General features: G+C 38.5%; 1 protein-coding gene across 2 annotated transcripts; it reads left to right on the top strand.

The window, feature by feature from the left end:
* The first annotated feature begins 573 nt into the window (after positions 1–573).
* Positions 574–22,730, top strand: ano2a (anoctamin 2a). 2 transcript variants are annotated; one of them, XM_068314056.1, is made up of 28 exons: positions 574–695; positions 4,647–4,816; positions 4,966–5,256; positions 9,188–9,283; positions 9,496–9,668; positions 10,073–10,127; positions 10,228–10,279; positions 10,420–10,475; positions 10,709–10,756; positions 10,971–11,035; positions 11,611–11,745; positions 11,822–11,982; positions 12,655–12,737; positions 13,102–13,113; positions 13,859–13,933; positions 14,035–14,091; positions 14,620–14,694; positions 15,024–15,225; positions 16,649–16,760; positions 16,843–16,900; positions 16,985–17,085; positions 17,186–17,346; positions 17,448–17,600; positions 17,820–17,872; positions 19,503–19,681; positions 19,910–20,015; positions 20,909–21,464; positions 21,595–22,730. In XM_068314056.1, the coding sequence occupies exons 2-28, from the start codon at positions 4,688–4,690 to the stop codon at positions 22,251–22,253; spliced, it is 3,903 nt and encodes a 1,300-aa protein (XP_068170157.1). In that variant the 5' UTR covers positions 574–695; positions 4,647–4,687; the 3' UTR covers positions 22,254–22,730. The 2 variants fall into 2 exon arrangements, with proteins under 2 accessions (XP_068170157.1, XP_068170158.1); XM_068314057.1 differs by lacking the exons at positions 574–695; positions 4,647–4,816 and having other exon boundaries at positions 5,124–5,256; positions 9,392–9,668.
* The last annotated feature ends 769 nt before the right edge of the window (positions 22,731–23,499 follow it).

Here is a 23,499-nt window from a genome sequence, read left to right as displayed (position 1 = left end):
TGGTAAAATCATCCATTGGGGATGTCAGTGGATTGAGGTAAAACATTGTGTTCACTCTAAGGTTTTTAAAACCTTGTGTCATATTCTTGGCATTTCATTGTATCTTCTCATTTCATTTAATATTTTATTTTATTTCTTTCATAAGAGAGTTTTTCTTCTAAATTTAAAACAAAAACAAAAAACAAAATATCATTTCAGTAAAGAGATTCCTTTAAATTTAACAGCTGTTGTCTGGGTCAGTTATTTCATTATTACTCCAACTCAATACCCCCCATGGCTCATGGGGGCGCTACAATTGATTGAAATAGGATCACTCACGTACTGATTTATCCTATCTGAGATGAAAGCCTGCAGACAGAATGAAGCTTTACGAACTCTTCAAGTCTCGCCACCTGTAAACTGTTGCCTGTAAACACACACACACACACACACACACACACACACACACACACACACACACACACACACACACACACACACACACACACACACACACACAGGTATTATACATCACACCTTCCTTCCTTCTTTCCCGTATGAATCGTTAAGAGAATTAGCCTTCCTGTGCGCGCGCGTTAAACCAGTGGTTCCGGGAACGCGCGCGGATTGTCCACCATCTCAGCCTCGCGCCAGGCTGTGCAGCTCGCGCGTCCTCACCACCTCCATGACCCAGAGCTGATCCTGCCTGAGCACCGGTGAGTCCGCTGGGGCACATTTCTGTTGCGTCTGATGCTTGAGAACAGGTTTTTATCGCGTAGAATGACTGTTTAATGTTCAGCGTTGTGCTTGTGCTGTTCGTTATTTAATTGTAACTCCCATCAATTCAGCTCGGGCCTGAACTCTTGTGTTTAGTATTTGTTATGTTCATTCTCGTGTATTACGGTGCTGACTAACTATTTTCATCCTGCCAATTGGTTGCGAACAATTCTTGGTGTAATTAATTGAACATATTTGTTAAAACAGCAGCTCATGACAGCTAGGGATTAATTAGTTCAACCGGGCGAAACTTCATTTCAGGTTTGCTGTTCTTGCTATTGTCCATTATGTCTGTAAAATACAGTTTTACAAACATGATGGACAAGTGAAATTTGATTCATGATAATTTTACTTGAAATGTTTTCTGGAGTTTTATGTTTATTTTCTGGAGTGTAACAAACAATCGCGATGTGTAATCTGTTGTATTCCCGGACAGATTATATCCCCGCTACGCCTCTGACGCCTCTGTGAGGGTGTGTCTGACCCTCTAGTCTCTGCTGCTGAGCTGTCAGCAAGTTTCTTTTAATTTAAACTCCGTGTTGACACGAATGTTGGAAAACATTTCCGCACTCTCTTGTGCAAAACCGTATCTTCCACAGTGTATACGGTCCACAGTGGGCTGACGACAACATGCAAATATGCTATACCACATAAGCATCCATAAAAATACATAAACTGATATTATGAATAGTAAAATCCAAAAAAAAGTATGGCAGAACTTGTGTGTCACTATTCTCCCTGCTCTTAAAGAACATCTTTTTTGCAAAAGTAACAAAACAGTGGAAAAATTGGCTGTTGATTTTATTTATTTTTAATAATATAATTTTACTTTTTGACCTCATACATTTTGTTGAAGTTAATCCCTTTTTCCTTGAGTGAGCTGTCAATCAGCAATCAAAGAACAGACATTGTGAGAAGAAAGAGACTGTCTCCCACTACATAAGATTTCCGATCCAGTTCCAGATTAATTCTAAATTTAGATACATACCAGCTGACTAAGAAAGCTGTTTTGAGGTCTTACCAAGTTGATTCAAAAGTATACCATTTGCATCTTTGTTGGACAAAGTAAATTGTGAGGACGACACCAAAGAAAGTGCAAAGTATGATGGCCTGTCATTGATAATCTGGAGGATGCCGGATATCAGTGCCTGCAACTCGTGCTTGGCCGTCACTGCATTGTGTGATGAGTGTACTTCCTTGGTGATTTGAAAGAATCTCACTCTGATACCAACTGGAATAATAACAAGTACCATATGTCTATAATGTGAGGTTGATTGCACAAACACAATATTTCAGGTGACAAGCTATAATGTTTGGGAGCCATGCTCTTTCACCATTTATAAGTAACCTTCATCAAGTATATTTGTGTACCATGTGTTGTCGTGTCATCATGCAAACTCCCGGAAACCCTATTTTGTAAAGAATTATAACTGATAAATTTCTGTTGTTGTTGTTACATAAATTAAACCAAATGTGTCCACACTAAATGATTCAAATAGGTAGGTTTAACCTTTTACCGCCTCTTCCCAAGGGGGAATCCACCATGTACTTTATCATTGGTGTAATTTAATAAGCTCCTAATGGAAAAACCCAGGAAAGACTGAACAGCAAATGAAAGTTGTTCAATTATGCCTAACACTGATCTTATCCCTGATTTTGAAATTCAATATCTGAGTATGAATCTTCTAAATCATCTACTATTTATAAATCTAAAATTTTAATTTCTAAGAGTGTTTACAGTCACAAAGAAAGACTGTGTTTGAAGCAAAATTGACAGTGCAAGTCTCTATTGCTTGCAATAAACATGACAGGATCGGATGATTTGGAAAATTTATATATGTTGCATGAAAACTGGTTTAGCGTGGTATTCTTGGTAAGTGGTGCAGAATTTAAACAGAATTTATTGTTATTAATTTCAAATCTGCAAATCTCAACCTGGCAACAAGCAAGCTTTTATTAGTGTGAGACTTGATGACTCCTGTCAAGTGATGCATTACAGTATTCTGTCTCTTTAAAAAATGAACCCAGTGTCTGAAGTACTCCAACAGATTGTGAACTGTAACCACTTGGATTGCAGTTTGTCTTAATCTTAGCCTACAGCTTCATTTAGTTAAAAAAAGAGATGAGGCAGCTTAAGGCTTACAGTGAATGTGACTCTCTAATTCAGACAACCCTGTGTGATTTTTCAAAGAAGACATTAAAAAGTTGATTCACAATGTACCGCTGACTCGACAGACAAGCAATAAACAAATAAGTCAGATAAAATACCCTGTTAATTTATAGTTGTAGTTACTAAAAAGAAAACTTTATTACATCCCGCTTCAAAGCGGGATGTAATAATGCGATATTGTAATTGTCAGTGTTTGTGTCTTCGTCAGTCAGTCCGTTCGTTCGTTCGTCCGTTCGTATGTCCAAAAAATATCTTCGCAACTATTGCAGATAGAAAGCAGATTATTCGAGCAGCAAAGGGAATGAAAATGAGGTGATGACCTTGACATTGAGAAGACTAGGTCAAGGTCAAATTTCAACTTTTTTACACTCCGGAACAGGATAAGATAGAAAGACAAGCTAGTGCTTTGATCTACCTGCACTAGATTTAATCTATGTCAAAGCTAGTGAATAGCTTTGACCTACCCGGAGGTCTTCTTTGTCATTTGACATAATTTGTAGTAAGTAAAAGATGAGTAGCAGAGGTTGAACTAGGCACTGAGAAGGCAGAAGGACATGGCTGTCAAGACACATAAAGTCCTGATTAGGTCCTAACCAAAGACCAACAACCTTGAGATGAAAATTCAGGATGAAACAAAGGCCATGCATGATTACATCAAGATGATGAAGTAGAGGATGCATCATAGAAAACCGAATCCCTCTCTGGGATGCAAAGAAATAATATGAGTACCTCCTGTGTGCTGGAAAAGGGCAGCGGTGGACAGAGGCTCTGAGGAAGTCCCGGTGGAGGTCTGCAGCACTCATGACCTTCTAATCGTGCGACTTCTCTACAGTAGCAAGGGCAAGACTAATCCAGCGACGGGAATATATTTACAGCACAAAATGATTTCATTTCCATGGTGCAGAGCCGTATTGTTTGTGAAGCCTTAGGTTGATCATAGGTAATAAACTACTGTTATTAAATGCATCAGTATTGATAAAGTGTGTAGAGGATTGCTAACCACTCACCAACTCACCAAAATGAGAGAGGATTTTGAATGCTTGAGCTAAACAAGAGTACATTAAAATTTGTAGCATGCACTGTCATTGATCGCTATTATTAGGAATAGAACTGAAAACAGATACTGCTGAGAAGCAAAAGATGCTTTCTTTGTCCAACAACAACCATGAATGTGTCATTATATTTACCACAGCAGGTAAGCACATTGAGTTTTGAGTGTGCCAAAGCCCTTTTACACTTATGTTGCAAAATAGAATGTATAATGATCTCTGAAAAAATACTCTGCACCTATTTAAAAAATATTTTGTCCAATTTGGAATTGATAATGTTAACAGCAAATTATTTTACATGCAATTATGATGCTTATTTTGTTTGTTCTATTGTTTGCTTTTTTTACTTGTGGATTCTTGAATAATTCTGCATTATCAGGCCAAAAAATAGCATTGGTCTTGGGAGACTGGGAGACTTATGACCAGTAATGATAATGATGATCGGAAAACAGAAAAATATTGGGCCAAAATGCCAAACTATTATGATTCTACAAGATGGTTCTACTGCGGTGCATTGGTGTTGTGCACGGAGTGTCCCCTGCTTGACACCCCCAGGTGGCTGGGCTCCAGCAACCTGCAACAGCGGATGAAGCGAGTTTGAAAATGAATGAATGAATGTAAGATAGTTCCACTGTTATTGAAACAGTTTTCTGTCTTTTCTGCACCAACAGAGGGATGAAATGGAAAAGAGCATCTGCCTGTCATCACAGAAATGAATGAGTCATCATCCATTAACTCATCAAAGCTTGTGTCATTGGCCCGATCACTGTCTGGGCTTGGGCTTGATGCTGCCAATGGAGGCCCCATCAGTTCTGCTGACATTGATGAGCCTCCTCCTCCGGTATGATGTCTTCCATATGTAGCACATTGACGTTCAATCCTACAACAAGATATGAGCTATCCCTCAGCTTATGGTTCTCTCTGAGCTGACACCTTTTCTTATGCTGTACCTCATTAAATGTGTGTGTTTGATTTTCTGTGTTTGTGTAGGAGTCTGGCATTGATATAGGAACAGGGCTTTTTTTCACTGATGGCAAGAGAAAAGTGGACTACATCCTTTGCTACAAATACAAAAAAAGGCGTTCATCCAAGCCACGCCTTTCCCTTGCATCCAATGGGAGTATACCAATACCAATACAGGGCCGATGGGAAACAGAAGGAGAGTCTGGTGTTGGAGATGTGGAGGAGCCAAAGCTGTCTGAGGAGGAAAAGGTTTTGATGAGAGAAGAGTTTGAAGCCGGTCTACTGGAAGCTGGTCTACAGCTTGAGCGCGATAAAGAGGTGTGTACCTCCCTTTACGATGTGACATTATATCATCTGCTGTAGACGCCAAAAGCTATTTATACTTTAAGTGATGTCATCTCATGTCCTGCTATTGGATGTCTGCCAAATAGGTTGAGGATAACACTCAGCTTGGCTCCTTAAGCTCAAGGACGTACCTGCAGGTTAATTAAAGAGAGAACTCATAAATCAGTGATCTATCACAGACTACAATACATGTCAACATTAATAACTTGTTTTATGATTTTAAATGTGTTGATTTGTGTGTGTGTGTGTGTGTGTGTGTGTGTGTGTGTGTGTGTGTGTGTGTGTGTGTGTGTGTGTGTGTGTGTGTGTGTGTGTGTGTGTGTGTGTGTGTGTGTGTGTTTGTGTGTGTTTGTGTGTGTCTGTGTGGGTGTGTATCTGTCTTTGACACTCGTGTGTTAAATAAGCTGCTGTTTTAGTTGGGGATTAAACCTCTGACTAAGTGTGAAGCTAAAGGCCAGATTATAGGGATTTATTAGAGAGCGACACACCACACAAGTACAGTGTGCATGTTGGGCAGACATGGGAAGATACAAAGTCTACGTACCTCAGGAAGAGTTTTGAGATATCCATATTTTACATATGCATTTATTTTCTTCTTATTGCAATACAAAAATATCTTTACTTTTTACTCCTTACGGTTTCAGAACAAGCTTGTACATTAACAAAATTGGACTGTTCTCAAAAACTGACAAAGACGTGTGCAAAGATGCACGCCTATTGGACTGAATGGACAATTTAAAACAACAATGCACCAAAATAATATAATTGATATTGAACTGTGACATGCAATGTATGCATTTGGTTGACAACGTGCTGCAATAGAGAGATGTTTATGATTTAGGGGACGGGAACCTTACAAGCCAATGGCTTCTACCCGTCAACCCTTTTTTTTCTTTTTGGATGTTGTTGCTGATTTTCCAACACTGATGAAAGTGAAATATGTTGTAATAACATGTCTGGAAAGAAGAAAAATAAACTGAATAAATAAATAAATAACTTCAGTAGACAGCCGGCAGAACGGTTAGCACCTCACAATGCAGCAATCAGCACATTATGAAAGAAAGCCATGCATGCATAATATAATAACAGCTTAGAGCACAGTGGGGGTGCTGCATGGCCATAGAAAGATTCCTTTGTTTGTTTTGTAGAGTAGACAGGCCAGATGCAGGATATTTTTTTCACTTACTTTCACTTTCTGTCTAGGGAGATGTTTTCCCCTGTCCAAACAAACTTGGTTCACTGCTTACAACATAAATAGGTTTTTGTCATTTTCACAATTAGAAAACAGTAGCTCACTCCACTAAGGCTGGGGACCAGTTCAAGGCCTATGTGGAACAAAAATTTTGGAGCGTATACTGGCATTGGAGAGGTGTCAGTTCACCTCCTGAGCCCTGCTGAGGTGCCTCTGAGCAAGGCACCATCCCCTGCACAAATTGCTCATTGGGCGCACCATGAATGACTTGCCTGCCTCTCTACCCCCCACCTGAATGCTTTACATGCAGGTGATGGTTAGATGATGAGCATGTCACAGGACTACACATACTGTATAAACGTGTGTGACTAACAAGAACTAACACTAGAATGAACAAATAATTTCCCCTCCTGGGGATTAGTCGAGATGATTTTTTCTTTCTTCTTCTATTCCCACCTGGTAGTCTTAATGCAATCCTTTAGACTGGACTGAAGACACCATCAGAAAAGTATAATTCCAGTCCCACGGACAAATCTAATTCCAATCCAATTCAGAAACATCTCAATGCCGTCCTCAGACAACACCTAATGCAATTCCTCAGTCAAGTCTCATTGCAGTTCCTCTGACAAGTGTCAATGCAGTCCTTTGGACAAATATCAGTTCCGTCCCGACAGGCTGCCCATTGGTCCCACACTGTGGACTGATCTTTTCCTCATGGTGGCCCTAATGTTGATCTTCATTATGATACTGTACCTAATACTGTACCTGGTACTGCACTTATTGATTACCCAAATTCTTTGTGTAATCTTTGAGCCAGCACTGTCTAGGACACGTGTAATAATGTTTTGTGTTAGTAGTAGTAATATACTAATTTTTATACAAGTAAATGAACTTCTACTTGTGTTCTTTTGCCACTTGTGATGCATGGACACGTGACAGGAAGTTGATGGATTTAATGCTGTTTGAATGGGTATGTGGTCACTGCGTACAGTGTGTATGGGTATCTTGTCTGTGTGTGGTTGAATTTAATTAGGCTAACATTCCCGGAATGGATCAATTTCATGCTCAGTTTTCTTGTGGCAACATGAAGAAGGTGGCAACATGAAGAAGTTAACACTAGTTTTCTCTGTGTATTGTTTTATATCCATTTGATTCCATACAATTTCATTTTGCAGCAAAACTGTAGAAAGAATCTTTCTTATGATGGTAAAACTATTGTAGTATTTTATGAAATCTACATTTCACCTCATGTACCGTAAATTCTGTCATATAAGCCGCTTCTTTTTGCACATACTGTAGTTTGAACCCTGCAGCTTAAACAAAGATTTTTCCAGGCTAACGGCCTCCAGTGGGCGCTCTAGACTGAGACAGACTGACAGACAGGTGGAAAAGATAATGCAGGAAGACGCTAGTATAGTTTGATGTGTTTGAACTGCACATCATGCACACCTTACGATGGAAAACACTCAAAGAATGCCATATGATGCAGCTTAAAGTTAAGTTACAGTTAAAGATAATCAATCTGGTTGTCAAAGTAGGTAAGTCACAGAGCTGCTCCACCTAAGCTTGGCATCAATGAACTGATGGTAACACCTAGGACACGGCAGTGTTGTTTTACTACCCTGTTACAGGTACCTGTTTGTAATTAAACCATTTAAAAATGTTCTGTGCACCATCTTGCGCCATCTCATGTTACAACACCTCGACATGTAGGACTTATAGACTGGTTTGGCCTCAATCTGCATAAAGGTTTTTCTTTCAATATTTAGCTGGTATTCAGGTGCGCTCAATATTATTTAGATTTCCTTAAGAAAATTTATTTTGTTAAGTTGTACCATAACATTAATGCAGAGTCTTGTGACTGTGAAAGTGTTGTGATTTTTAATTTTATACAATTCCTGGTCACACAATATTACAGATGCTGCAGATGTTGTTTACCCATGTAGTTGCATCTACATTACACTGCGTTTCTAAGTTCATCATAGTAATTACATGGGCTGTTTGAAAGTCTGTCAACTGGCAACATCCGTAAAGGGTAGGTCAGGGTACCCTGAAAGTAGTACCTGACAAGTGCATAGCTTTGACCTTTCATGGTAGGTCAAAGCGATGCTCTAGCTTTGACCATAGATCAAAGGGAGTGCATAGGTATATCAAAGCACTAGCTTTGATCTATGGTCTTACTCACACTGGCCTTCCCCGTTGTCTTTCTATCTTATCTGGTTCCTGAGTGTACAAAAGCTGAAATTTGACCTTGACCGTAGTTTTCTCAAGGTCAAGGTCATCATCTCATTTTCATCCCCTTTGCCAACCGAGTAATCTGCTTTTTGTTTCGTCTTTCTATCTGCAATGGTTGTGAAGATATTTGGTGGATATACGAATGGACGAACGAATGGACGAACACATGAACGCTGCCAATTACACACATCACCGCTTTGAAGCTGGATGTAACAAACTTATCATAATGCAAAGTAGCCTACTTGCAGGTTTACAGACGGTTCATCGACCTGCCTCATTGAAAGCAGCATAAACAAAGATAAACAAAATAATTACACATTTACCCTGTGCAAGTCACCCTATAATAATAACAGCAAAACGTATACTGTATTTCCTATTGCGATCCAACTCTACTAGTGGATACAATATTGTCGCACATAGTGAAATTTTTCACATTTTCTTATGAACATCTGTGTTAATGTGTGTTTCTATGTGTAGAGGTCAAACGGTTTAGGAATTATTCGGCTGCACATCCCATGGCCGATTCTGAGTCGAGAGGCAGAACTTCAGAAGATCAAGGTTGCTGTGAAAAAGGTCTGCAGCTGGGCACAGTTAATTATATACTGTTTATTATTTTTTTTATCTTCTAGTTTTATGTAACATACATTGAAAGTCAATTTGTTTGCATATTTTTCAATTAAGGAGTTTTGTGCCAGAAAGGTTCAGAATTCCTGGTCTGTCAAACACATTATATGCTGGAGAAGATTGGATTCAACAGTTTTTCTATGTGTGTTTTTGTGGACCAGAAATGTGAATTGCGAAAAAGGATGGGCGTTGCTGGGATATGGGATTGGATCATGACCAAAATCACCACTCCATTTCAACCAGATGTTCCTGACTTCGACGTCCACAGAGACGCACAAAGTCGCATCCACTTTAAAACCCTCAAACACCCGTTCATCAGAGACAAGCTCCATCTGTGAGGAACAGAACTGTCTGACACACACACACACACACACACACACACACACACACACACACACACACACACACACACACACACACACACACACACACACGATGGACTATTGGTAGGAGTAAGCCTTGGCTTGCAGCATAATTAATATTAATTCAGCATATTCAGGATTAATAAAGGATTCTGATTCTAATTGTATTTTTGTTTAGTTCTGGTTAATGATAACACCCTAAAATCTGAATTTTCTGCAGGTTTTACTCATTTAAATTTTACATCTTTACTATGAGCTCTCACATAAATAGAAATTTAGTAATCCCAAGACTCTTTATTCCATGACTCTGAGGACCACGTTTATTGTTACCATTTAACATTCACTTTCGGTTTGTTTTTTTAATCTTTTTTTGTAGATATGACATCAGATCAACAGAAACCGTATTTGACAATGCAACACGCAGCAGAATAGTGAGTACAGAAGCAAATTAGCTCTCATTTTTAGGCCAAAATGAATACTTTACTTTGTTTTGTAAACTGATGTTATACCATCAAAACTTTTTGCATCCAGGTGGCTGAAATTATTTCACGTACTCCCTGCAGACAAACTTGCCAAACAACTGGTAAGACCTACCTACTTAGTTTTTGTTTTATTGTCCAGTTCATACCCTCTATATGCCATGCTGCTTGAGCCTGTGCAATACCAGCTATAAGTCTGAATGCATGCATGACATTGTGTTACACGTCCTGTTTGTGTCACAAGGCATCAACTCGTTATTGGCTCGAGGTGTGTACGACTCTGCCTTTCCGCTGCATGATGTGAGTAAAGGAGATGATTCTGACCTCAGAGTCTATTCATATATATGGCTTTTCACACGTGTGCTTTGCATGTGAAATACATTATAAAATAACTCTATTAAGATTTTACTTCATGTTGTGCTACATTTACGGTACATAAAGAACCTATTTTAATGTTAAATGTAGGACAGGCCAGCATAAAATATTTTAAGACAGCGTATGAAATGTGTCAAAACAGTTGGTAACTTTTTTAGGGGTCGTTCACAAGGAGAGGACGCAAAGATCAGCGAAATGACAGACAGGTGAGTTGAGTGGCCATCAGGGTTTTCAAAATATCCTTTCACGAAAATGAGAAGATAGGATTGTTTGGCTTGTTTGACATCTGTGCTCCACTGAGTGACACTGATATTATATATGATCAGGTGTAAATTGATAGCAGTTTGCTGCAGTATTCTTACAATTCTATCATGAAGACTTTCATCAATCACTATAGACTATTTATTGGATGTCTGTCAGATCCTCCATGAAGAATGGGCCAACTATGGAGTCATGCATAAATACCAACCTGTGGACCTGATCAGGTATTTATTAATTTAAAATTAATCTAATACAAAAGCATAATTTGATCAATACGCCAATATTTTTTATAGTGACTAATGTAATGGAGTTAAAATGAACACGTATAATATTTTTTAGTCTGTGGTGCTAAGTAAATTAAGATTATCTTACTGTAATAATTTTTTTTAGAACAGAAGCAATCATTCCAACAATTTTTTCACTGGTTTTGGTCACCAAATTATTTATATTATCAATAAATAAATAATATATTATGAAAGAAACACTTTGTTTTGAGGGTCTTTTAACCTCAAGATTAAACTTTAAACTCTTAAACTTAAACTCCAATCTAAACTAGAAGAATCAACCCTCCAAGGACTTATGAAAACTGTAAACAGTAATTTTGATATAATTCTGCCCTGTACATGATATATCTAGAAAAATGTAAACAATGAAAAAATGTATAAACAGTTAAATTTTATATTGTTGCCAAAGGAAAGGTTAACGGGTTTGGTGTCCTCAGGCTTTATTCCAGGTGGAACACAAATATGTATACCTGCTAATCCCAATAGCTAGCTGATGCACATCATTATTTTACCAGGAAGTACTTTGGAGAGCAGATTGGCTTGTACTTTGCCTGGCTGGGAGTTTATACTCAGCTCCTCATCCCCCCCTCTGTGCTGGGCATTATTGTTTTCCTGTATGGCATATTCACTGTGGATACCAATGTGCCAAGGTAAGTCACATTTTTATGTAACCATCAAAATATATATCATATCTATGTTTTATTATTTTCCATTTGTACATTTCAGCAAGGAGACATGTGATGAAAGCCTGAATATCACCATGTGTCCACTGTGTGATACAGTGTGTGACTACTGGCGTCTGAGCTCGGTGTGCTCCCTGGCCCGAGCGTCATATCTATTTGACAATGGAGCAACCGTCCTCTTTGCTATTTTCATGTCTCTGTGGGGTAACTATACATTCAGATACACTTTACTGATTATGCACATTTTATCTGCTCAGAGTTTGTACCTTACTTCCCACAATGTGAGTGCTGAATAAAACAAATAGGAGAAAAAATTACGTAACTAGCTAAAGACAAAATAATGATTTGATATTGAAGTCACTGAAGTATAGAAATGATGGTCTGTGTATCTGAGTGGAATAATGAATTTACAGAAACAAGTTAATGCTGCATATTCAAGCCGGCAATCTACATAGATAGATGCTTAAATAAGTGAAGCCACTGATATTTCAATATCAACCTTCTACCTGCCATATAAACTTATTATTGGCCAACATGTAGGTGGCATTTAGAGTTTGTCACAATCCCATCCTTGTCAGGAGTTCAGTATTTGTCAGTGTGTCGTTACTGAACGTTTGTTCATATTAATAGTTAATTTTTTACTATTTACTCTGGATTGAACCACGATAGGAAGACTGTCACTGATTTTTTGCTTTATATAAAGTAAGCACTAGATTCAGTGCAAATATTAATGGCATAAACGAGGCACATTCAATTGTAGGTAATTCTTTTTTACATTGAAAAGTGTTTTACATTATAATACTTCTTTGGAGTGAAACCAAAAAATCAAGGGTGTTAAAATCATTGTTTTTAAAAATTTCCTTTCTGTTGTTGTAGCCGCTTGTTTCCTTGAACATTGGAAAAGACGACAGATGTGTTTAAAGCATACCTGGGACCTGACAAGCTTGGAGGATGAAGAGGTACAAAAAAATTATTCAAGAATATTTGCACTGTTGTAAAACAAGAGGCTGTTTTGTCATTATGCTTCTGAATCACTCTTTTCTGTCATACTGTCAAGTCAGTGAGGGTGTTAACCTCATGGCTAGGGTCAACCATGACGACAGAGATCAGTTGTGGTTTGCTGTGTAGATTATCATTACTGTCAGCCGTGCCCTCGGTTAACACAGACTGTACACAAATCCTTGTGGGCCCTTGTATACAGGATGGTAATGGGCTTGACCTGTTCTTAAAACAGTGCATTTGCTGTGTAAGAGGATGCACAGCATAAACACTGTCAGGCTAATTCACCTCTCTGTCTGCCATTTTTTTCTGTGCTGCCTAAAGGAGCGAGTCCAAGTAAGTTGAGGTTTTATTTATGTGTGAAATGTTGACACATGGAAATTCCAATGTTTTCAAAGAAAATGCAGAGTTTTGAATTGATATTTATTTTAAATTAAGTATTCGGAATCCTAAAAAAAAAAAGGCACAGTACCTTTTTTATTGTTAGACTACCAGTTCATTAACTTGCTAAAAATATAGATATCTTCGATTTTAGATTATTGTCAAGAATCAGAATGCATTTAAGTGAAGCCATTCATATCATGTGTATCAAAAAAGTATACCAAAAAAAAGCATTTCTGCACATGTTTAGTCCTCCTGTTTCTAGGAAAAATCCAAAACAACTTCTAATATACAGAAATTTAAAGTTTCTGGTTTCTCCATATGTCAATAGCTAGCTCCGCCATAGAGGCGATATTTCTGGATCCAAGTAACATCTGGATCTAGTATTCCAGAATATTTAAAACTATAGATTTCATGGTGAACATTTCTTTGGTGAACATGTCTGCTGTACGTTGTTCCATCTAAAGTGCTGAAAGAACAAAGTAGTTGATTAGTTACTGCTTTCTTTGTGCCATTGTAAGTTCTTTGTAAGCACTGATTAGTAGTTACACTAAGGGTGAACTTGTTCCACTATAAGTAACATTGAAGTAGCTGATATGGCTGCGAGTATGATTCAAGCACCCTTTTGTCTTGATGGATGTAACTCCTTAATGTGCGCTTGTGTCCCATGTGGTCTAACACGTGCTTGTGTGTCCCGCAGGAGGAGCTGAGGCCCGAATATGAAGAAGCTCTGCACGATAAAAAGGCTAAAATGAAAGCGCAGACTAAGAAGAAGGTTTAGTATTTAATGCTTCATATACAATTACAAACTGGACCCATAGTTCATTTTTCTCATTTATTTCCTTCATCACATCTGGTGATTTGCTTCTTTTGTAGTCAACCCAAACCGGGGATGGTGTAGCTGGAGAAACAGACCGGATGCTGGTCTCCCAGGTAGCACTGCACTGCTGTCTATGATAGGAGTTAACTGACCTGTGTCAGCGCAAATACTTCTTTCATTGCTACACTCACTTAAGGCAAATGACTATACAAGCAAATTATACTGCCAGTTTACTAACATATCACAAATAAAGTCTGTAGTACTTTATATCTTATTGCGTTTAATAGTGCACATTATAAAGAAGAAACCCCCTACACTCAGGGTGGGTGGTTGAGTCCAAAGCTGCTTACCTGGCTGAGATTAGCCCAGATTACTGATGGAGAGAAAAAAGGGAGGAGGGAGAGGAAGAAGGAGAGAGGATTTCCGTCCTTTCAGATAGCAAGCATGTTGCTGCCAAGCAGAAAATATTTGTGTGTGTGTGTGCGTGTGCGTTTGCGTGTGTGTGTGTGTGTGTGTGTGTGTGTGTGTGTGTGTGTGTGTGTGTGTGTGTGTGTGTGTTTACACATTGCATACATTGCAGTATTACTGTGCATACAATTTTCTGTTTGTACTTGGGTAATCTACATGTTCTTTCCTGACAGCAAGACCCAGAGTCTCTGGATATTGAGGATCATTTGTCAGGGTACCTCATCAATGTCTCCACTTTACTTCTACTGGTACTACATTTACTTTATTTCAATATATGCATCCTATTTTTTGTTTTTTTTAATCAAGGATAATATAAGCAGTTTTCACCATTGCCTTAAAATTTGTCTGCATTCTGTAATCTTTTGCTATCTAAATAAATGTCACTTACTGTATCCATGAATTTCTTATTGGCTTTTTATTGGGTAATATAGTCAATAGATACATAGAAAATACACAGGAAACTATTATTTATACTTAATAAATACTAAAAATAACAAAAAATTGTCATATGAACAAATATTCTGTTACATCTGCTATGTCATGTAACCTTGTTGGCATCTGCTGTCTGTGTGTGCAGGTCTTCGTAACCTTTTCAGCAGTGTTTGGGGTGGCAGTTTATCGCATCTGCATGTTAAGTGTGTGGTCCATGAACCCTGATCCTGAAGCAAAGGACAGTGTGAGGATGACCGTTACAACCACAGGCATCATCCTCAACATGCTGGTTGTTCTGGTGTTGGAAGAAGTCTATGGAGCGATCGCTGTGTGGCTGACTGAACTGGGTATGAATGATATCAGTAAAGCATCAAATAGGAGAACATCATGACACACAGTTCTAGTTACCTCTGCCAAGGAGGTAAGGTTTTTGCCAGCATTGATTTATCTGTGAACAGGAATACAAAAAAACTACGGTACTTGCTTTATTTTTTGTTATTACATTTAGTGGGATGTTTGGGGCGTAACTATTGAAATTCAAAGTAAATCTGTTTAAGAAGGAAGATCAGGAAATTTAATTTAACTTCTTTAATGTCATGAGGTAAGGTTTTCTTTCACCTTTTCCATCTGTCAGACATACTGTAATTTTGATTTATCTGATGATACTATAGTATTAAAATTATCTGATGGATAATTACCGTAATGGCCCGAATATAAGACGGTGTTTTTTGCATTGAAATAAGACTGCAAAAGTGGGGGTCTACATTCAGGGTCTAGACATTATACCCATTCACAACGCTAGATGGCGCCAGATATCTTTAAAGCAAATGCTGAACTTTTCTCCCGAGGCCAAAGCGAACCCCTGTCACGAAGAAGAAAAATAAAAATAGTGGTAGCACGAAAAAAAAAAATGGGAAAGAGAAAAAAATAAGAGAAGAGATAACAGAAAATGGGGAAATGTAGCAACAATCTGGAGAAAAGTGGGTCGAAGATCGGCCAGGTTAACCGGCGGCTGAGATATTAAGATGTGATAGACAGTTTTTGCATGATTTGAAAGGCAAAATAACATGCTTTTTCTCTGGAATATATTGTTATAATCATTTGTTTCAGATGTACTGTAATTAATTTCTGTATAAATATTAAATTTGGTGTTCAAAAAGTATTTTTTCAAACTTGAGTCTCGAAAAAGAGGGGGTCATCTTATAATCAAGGTCGTCTTATATTCGGGCCAATACGGTATGTATAAATTCTGATAGATGAAACTTCATGCATGTTCTGTTAACAAAACTCATTGTAGAGATGATATGGGTAAAGTGATGACTTCAGCACTCACTTTCTCCTTTTTGTACCCTTGCAAAATAGTGCTTTTTGGACTGTTTTTAAATCAATTAACTTAATAGATTTACTTGATATTACTTTAACAGAATTAAACTGTAACTGAACCAAATGAAATGGAACCAGACTCCCCTAGTGGATGGTGATGCAGATTTAAAAAAAAGCTGGTGTTGATTGTGGCCCAAGACCCATCTTTACACCAAGAATCGTGGAAATCTCTCAAGCAGTTTTCCTGCGTAATTCTGCTGACAAAGCAGCAAACAATTGCTGATGAGTGAAAACACAACCCCCTTGTCAGACGTAATAATTGATACTAATGCTGGCTATTTCATCAACGTGGCACTTAGGATTTCATGAAAGTCTGACTTGAAACATCTAAGTGTCAAATTTTTAAGCATCGAAGTTAATTTAAAGTTGTTGATTCTTTTTCAACAGAACTTCCTAAGACAAAAGAAGAGTTTGAAGAGAAGTTGATCTTTAAGTCTTTCTTTCTGAAATCCATGAATGCTTTTGCACCAATTTTCTATGTGGCCTTCTTCAAGGGAAAGTAAGTGTGTCCTCCTTTATTTAGTTCTTACTGGCGTCTGTCTTCATTCCATATCATGTGACTTGATCCTCTATTCATGAAGGTTTGCAGGGCGGCCTGGCGATTATTTTTATGTCTTTGGAGACTATCGAATGGAAGAGGTAAGTTTTAACCCCAGAAAATGTGTAGGTTCATGTACAGTTATTTATCGATATCTTGAACGTATGGGTAATTCTTTTCAACAGTGTGCTCCACCAGGCTGCCTCATCGAGTTGTGCATCCAGCTCAGCATGATCATGCTTGGAAAGCAACTCATCCAAAACAATGTGTTTGAGGTTCTCATACCGTATGTATATCCATAAAAGCATATTTTTCAGTTGTTTACCAAAATTTCAAGTACGTGCTGTCTTTTCGCTGAAGACATCCTCTGTGGGATTATTTTGTAGCAAGATGAAAAAGATGTACAGAACAATGCAGGAAGAGAAAGGACAAAAAAGGGCAGCAGAAAATAATGAGGCAGACGAAGAGAAGAGACCAAAGCAACAATTTGACAAAGATTTTGTCCTGGAACCCTATGAAGGAGTGAGCCCAGAATACATGGAAATGAGTGAGTCTCCCTTTTAGCCACTGAGTCACACATTATAGAAATCACATAATGACATTTTTAACAAAGACCACCTTCTTCCATGTGTCTATCATTGTTTTCAGTTATCCAGTATGGGTTTGTATCCCTATTTGTGGCCTCGTTCCCACTGGCGCCAGCTTTTGCTCTTCTCAATAACGTCATTGAAATCCGCCTTGATGCTGCAAAATTTGTCACTGAGATCCGAAGACCCGATGCTGTGAGATGTAAAGATATAGGTACTGACACATTAGAGCAGATTTAACCTGTCAGTCTCTGGATGAATGTGATGTATATTATTCTGGAAACTTTAATCATTTTCTTTTCCTTTACTCCACTCTGCCCTTCCTTTTTTGTATCTTTGTGTGTCTTCCTGCTCCTTTCTTTTACACGAACACACATGGGCGGACACACTTTCTTTTTCCCTCTGTGTCTTTTCATTCACATGCCCGTTCCAGGGATTTGGTACAATATTCTCTGTGGAATAAGCAAGTTCTCTGTCATTACCAATGTAAGTGTGTGAGTGAGTATGTATGTCTATTGTACTCAAAGCCTTTGACCTTTAACAAAGTCACTTCAGTAATGTGCTCTTAAATACTGAGACCACTATGAATTTGCCGGTTCAGAGTGAAGACATTTTTGTGAGATCTGGAAAAATCACATTTCAGTTAGGAGAGACAAGTGAATGGAGCAAATATAATCATTTATTGCCACAGATAATACCTGATGTAATAGTCTGTCAGAAAGACCTTGGTGCTTTTTCTATGGGAAAGTGTGATGGAGCAGCAGCATAATAATTCCCACCATTGAGTTTAAGTAGTGTGGTGGTGATTTCTGCATACTGTGTAGGCTTGGAAGTGATTGGGAGATGGAAGGAATGAACAAAGGTTCATAGTTAAAAAGGCAGCAGAGAGCTATGTTATTGGAGAGATGGAACCCGCTAATGTGAACAGCTGATATTTTCCATAATAGACAGCCTCAGTGGCAATGGGAGTAGGAAATTATAACTGAGCATCTGCAATGTGTCAATAAAAGGCTGGCTTGTTTTTTATTGTTTCTCATATTATAGCTGTTAGCTTTTAAAATTACTTTGGGCCCTCGTGTTAAAACTAACCTCTTTTCACAAAACCACATGCTGTCACTGAAGTCAGCAACCACATTGAACCACATTTCATGTGCATTTAAAAGCATTTGTAATAATTTACATGGAATATTTAAGATATGAATTTCCATACATGTTAGCTAGCTGGCTGTTTTGTTTTTTGGCCCATTAAAGTTGAGATAGTGCTTCACAATCATGAGCTGTGTTTCCTCAATAATAATAATAATAATAATGAATGTAACCACAGAGGACTGTACACTTAAATCACAATACCACAGTGAGCATACTTGCAGCAGATGTGACCTATGAATAACCTTTTACTATAGCAAGTTCACAGTTTGCACACTGAAAAATCTCTAAATACAATGTTTGTTGTTACAGTAAATCTGAATTGATTAGGGTAAAATTAAACAGGTACCTGAAAACACTGCAGAGAGCAAAGCTACTTTTTCATGCTTCAGTTCTGAACTGACGAAGCCTCTTTCAGGAGAGGTGAACTGCCTTCAAATTTCTTCGTTCTACACAGTAAATAATTGAGGCGATTAACTTCAGCAGACTGACATTTGCTGTATATTTTTATTATCTGTTTGTGTGGAGCTGCGGTGGCTTCTTGGTGTTTTGATGGTTTTTCATTTGCTCTTTCTGGCTCAGTCACAAGTATCTCATCAGAGTGACTGATATCAGGTGATTCCACCATATGCTCTTCCTCTTGTCTGACTACATACAACTGGTTGCAGTATTTTGATTTTCTGAGAACAAGGCCATGTAGTTTTCTCGTTGGTTAAAAAAAACTCTCACTTTGGCCTACCTTGAAGGACTGTTTTATGGATCCATATATAAAGAGATAGTTTCAGACATGTTGCACTGTGAAAGCTGAGCTCTACCAAAGCGCAAAGAAAAACGCTGTTAACTAAATCAACAAATCAGTTCAAAAAAACTGATTTTTAAAACAAAAGTCCACAACCATTACAGTACATGACATGTACTGATACTGACATTTCAATACAGTGTTTTAATTGATGGTGCTCTATCTTCACAGGCGTTTGTCATCTCCTTTACATCGGAGTTTGTTCCACGAATGGTTTACCAGTACATGTACAGTGTAAATGGCACCATGAATGGCTACACAGAGCACTCACTGTCCTACTTTAACGTCAGCAACTTCCCAGCGGGTACTGAGCCTAATACCACCCTGACCACTGGAGTGTCCTTGTGCAGGTCAGAGTGACTCTTAATTTTTACCTACATGAATTTTCCAGTAATCATTTGAGCTTTGCAGCTTTTCTCCTCCTGTAGTTGGCAGAATCTGTAAAAAACAAACATTGAACTGTAGCAGAGATTTTACACAAGCAGATCTTTTTCAGATGAAAACCATGTCTATTCATATTGTTCCGCATTCATCCTTTCTCATATTTTATTACTGTTGTCTGTTTGTTTGTTTCTTAGGTATAAGGATTACAGAGACCCACCTTGGGAGCCAGATGCCTATACTTTTTCTAAACAGTATTGGTCTGTCCTTGCTGCAAAGTTGGCCTTTGTAATATTCTTCCAGGTATGTAAATAATATTTAGAGGAGTGGTTCTGTTAATCTCATTCCCTTCTTCTCTGACAGATGAACAGTTAGTTTTAACACACATACCTCTACATCTAAGCCAAACAGTAATCAATTACAATATCATAGAAAACTCTTTTCCTAGTAACTGCATTTTAAAAGTGAAGCTAATTATATTCATTCATTACACACAGTGACATATTTCAAGCCTTTATTTCTTTTAATTTTGGATAGCTAAGGCCTGCCAATGAAAAGCAAAAAATCCGCATCTCAAAAAATTTGAATATTAAAGATAGCCAATTAATAAAGGTTTATGTCTGAAAAGTATGTTAATTTGTGCACTCAGCAGTTGGCCAGGACTTCATTTGCATGAATCTTACATTATTTCTGTAACATTTTTACCCTGTTTTTATTTGAAAGAAATTTGTTATAACTTATTCTGGTCCTATATTTTGTCAGTGAGTATGTATTGACAGGTCAAAAATATATTTTTTATTCATTCATTTTCTTAACTACTTCCCAAATAATATTTTATGAAGGTGTTGAAGCCTATCCCAGTTGACATTGGCTGGAAGGTGGGGTATGCTCTGGACAAATCATAGATTTATTGCAGGGCCACATGAAAGACAAAATTCAGTCACACTCACATTCATCATCCAATGTAGAGTCACCAGGGCAAACCATTTTCAAAAATTAAAGCAAAACACGGTGACATCTTATCCACACTGTAATGTTACTATCCATCCATAGCAACAACAGTCCAATGTAGTGTTGTGTGCCTGTAAAGTGGGGTAATATAAGGGCTAATTCACTCAAGAAATGTTTTGTATGTGTGTATATTATGATGTTTTTAATAACATAAAAGAAAAATAGTCTCTGCATTTTCCCAACAGAATCTTGCCATGTTCTTAAGCATGTTGGTTGCCTGGATGATACCAGATGTACCACGATCTCTGCGTGAACAGCTGAAAAAAGAAAACATGATGCTGATTGAATTTCTGCTGAATGAAGACCAGAAAGCAATTGTCAAATCTCAGTCCCAGAAGCGCTCCAACTCTTGCTTCCCTGCTAACATAGACATTGTGCTGGAGGTACCGCTAGAAGAACAAGAGGAGAAGCCAGAGGAGGAGAAGGAAGCAGGTGTTGAGATCAATCTGGATGAATCGGTAACTGGCAACTGTGATCCAGAGGTCAGGAAGTCATTCGATAAAGTTGAAGAAAATTTACAGGAAGACCAAAAAAGTGATGAGGAAGATGAAGGTGGAGTGATAGGAGGAGAAAAGGGAATAAATGAAGTAAAAGAAGAAGAAGAAAAAGAGGGGAATGAGCAACATGGAGAAGAAGAAAAAGAAGAAACAGCGCAAAGACCAGAAGAAGAAAAGGAAGAGAAGGCCGATGAGAATTTTTCTGTAGATCTGGACTCCTTCATGAGTGAATTAGGCCTGTTAGGTGAGTGGAGAATATTTACTGTCCACTAACTCTATTCGAGATTTCATCAGCCATTCTTAATGCATCTATACGAAAAGTGATTTTGTTCTGTTTGTGTCTTGCCATTCATTGTTTGTTTCTTGTTAAGCAGATGATGAGCCTTCAGTGAGCACAGCTGCAACTTCAGAGTTTCCCCACTCGGTTTCCAAACACTGGAGAGACCAGGATCCTCTGTCACTTCCATCATCTAAAAGAGGCTCATCTCAGAGTCTGAAGAGCTCAAGGACAAACATTACGACATCAGATACTGACGCTAGGCTCTTCACACGAATTGCACCTCCTCCCAGAGAGACAAGTTCAAGAGCAGCAGCCCGCTGCTCCACCCTGCCTTCCCGCCACAGAGGAGTCGAGGCCTGTTACAGTTTACCTCGACCCAGCCACTCCACCAGCCTCACAAGGTTCCAGCGCACAGCCACGCCTACTCACCCAGTTCCTCAAGGCTTATTATCGGCCTCATCCAACCCATTCTCTGCCCCGCACACACCGGTGTCACCGTCACCTTCACATTCCACAGAGTCCCTGTCAGCCCAGGAGCCCAAAGGACCTTGTGAACTGTTTGCACTTAAAGGCCCTCCGCCTCAGCAGCCTCGCTCCAGGATCAAAAGGAAGTGCTCAACTCTGCCACCACGACAAAGAGCCCCCGGTTCTGAGGATCGTACCACCAATCTTAGCCATTCCACCAGTTTAACAAAGATGAGGGAGGGCATTCCCCCCTCCCCCAGTGAACTGAAGCGTAACACACCAGTATGAGGAAAGCTGAGAGGGAAGGGAAAGGGACAGAGGGAGGAGAAGGAGGACTATATAGATTAGCCTCTCCAGTCTGTGCCTGGAGCCTCCGTTTGCCACACCCATCTGCGTACATAATACCTGAGACTGGAGGTATTATGTACCTCATGAACAGACAGTTGTGATCAACAGAATATCTTCTTTATTTTCACAGATATGTTTATACTAGTGATTTTGGGCTGGTCTTAACAAAGGGAGTGCACAAAAGATTACTGTGCTACTCTGTTGAAGGAAATACCAAAGGACTGAACTCTTTGTACTACTGTTTTTGGTTGTTTTTTGCTGCAATGTTTTTGTTCTCACAAACAGCTCGGATTTACTTTCAGTAGCCTACATGCAGCACAGCTGCCTTGTAGACTAGCAAATCTAGTATTGACATTCATGCTTGTAGATGTGTTTATTTTTAGAGATTTTTATATTTAAAAAATACAAAATGGCAATAAAGACATATTTTTTGATTGACCTTTCAAGAATATGGGTTATTTTATGTTACATCTTAGTTTGTAGATTAAAAAAAAAATCATCTTATATTTGATGAGAAGAATCACAGCGCAGGTAGTGCTACTGTCTTTTACAGATTTTATATTAAGCCACAAATCTGCAGTGGGAGGAAGTGACAATATCCAAACTGCTAGTTGTATTGTGTTGTCTCTGTGGCCCTCCTCTGGCAGTGTTTTGTGTTCTTTGTTTAAAATGGGATGCACAGTAACCTGATGCTTTTGTACCATTCTGAAACCAGATGGTTTTACCTCTCTCCTGCAAATGTATTAAGAAATTAAATCAACTTGTGAATTAATGACCAGACATTTCTCAAAATTAAGGCAACAGTTGAATGAAGTCAAGGTCACTGGATTAGTTCTGACATGTTTCATTATCAACAAACAAAGCTAACATGGAGTGATTTTGTTACTCTCTCTTTGTGTGTGAAAGTTTCCTCTTCTCCTCAATGCACAACATTCATTGGCTCCTCCCTTGCCCCACCAGTGAATGGGGCCTTTGTGGGGGCTTCCCAGCATTCCAAGGGAATACTCATAGGTGAACCGAACAATCATACACGCAAATAGCTGCTTTACCTTTACTATTTACATCTAAAATTACAAGTTGCTCCAACTGACGCTGCTTAGTTATTTGCAGTATCCACAAGGGTGTGATCACGTGTGCAAGGAAAGTGGGAGGAGAGGATCTCACTCTTTCTACACAGGTGAGCAGC

This window comes from Antennarius striatus, chromosome 4, assembly GCF_040054535.1.
Source record: "Antennarius striatus isolate MH-2024 chromosome 4, ASM4005453v1, whole genome shotgun sequence".
In the NCBI taxonomy this organism is placed as follows: Eukaryota; Metazoa; Chordata; class Actinopteri; order Lophiiformes; family Antennariidae; genus Antennarius; species Antennarius striatus.
The sequence above is the reverse complement of the archived record's forward strand: the minus strand, read 5'-3'. Positions and strand labels throughout refer to the sequence as shown.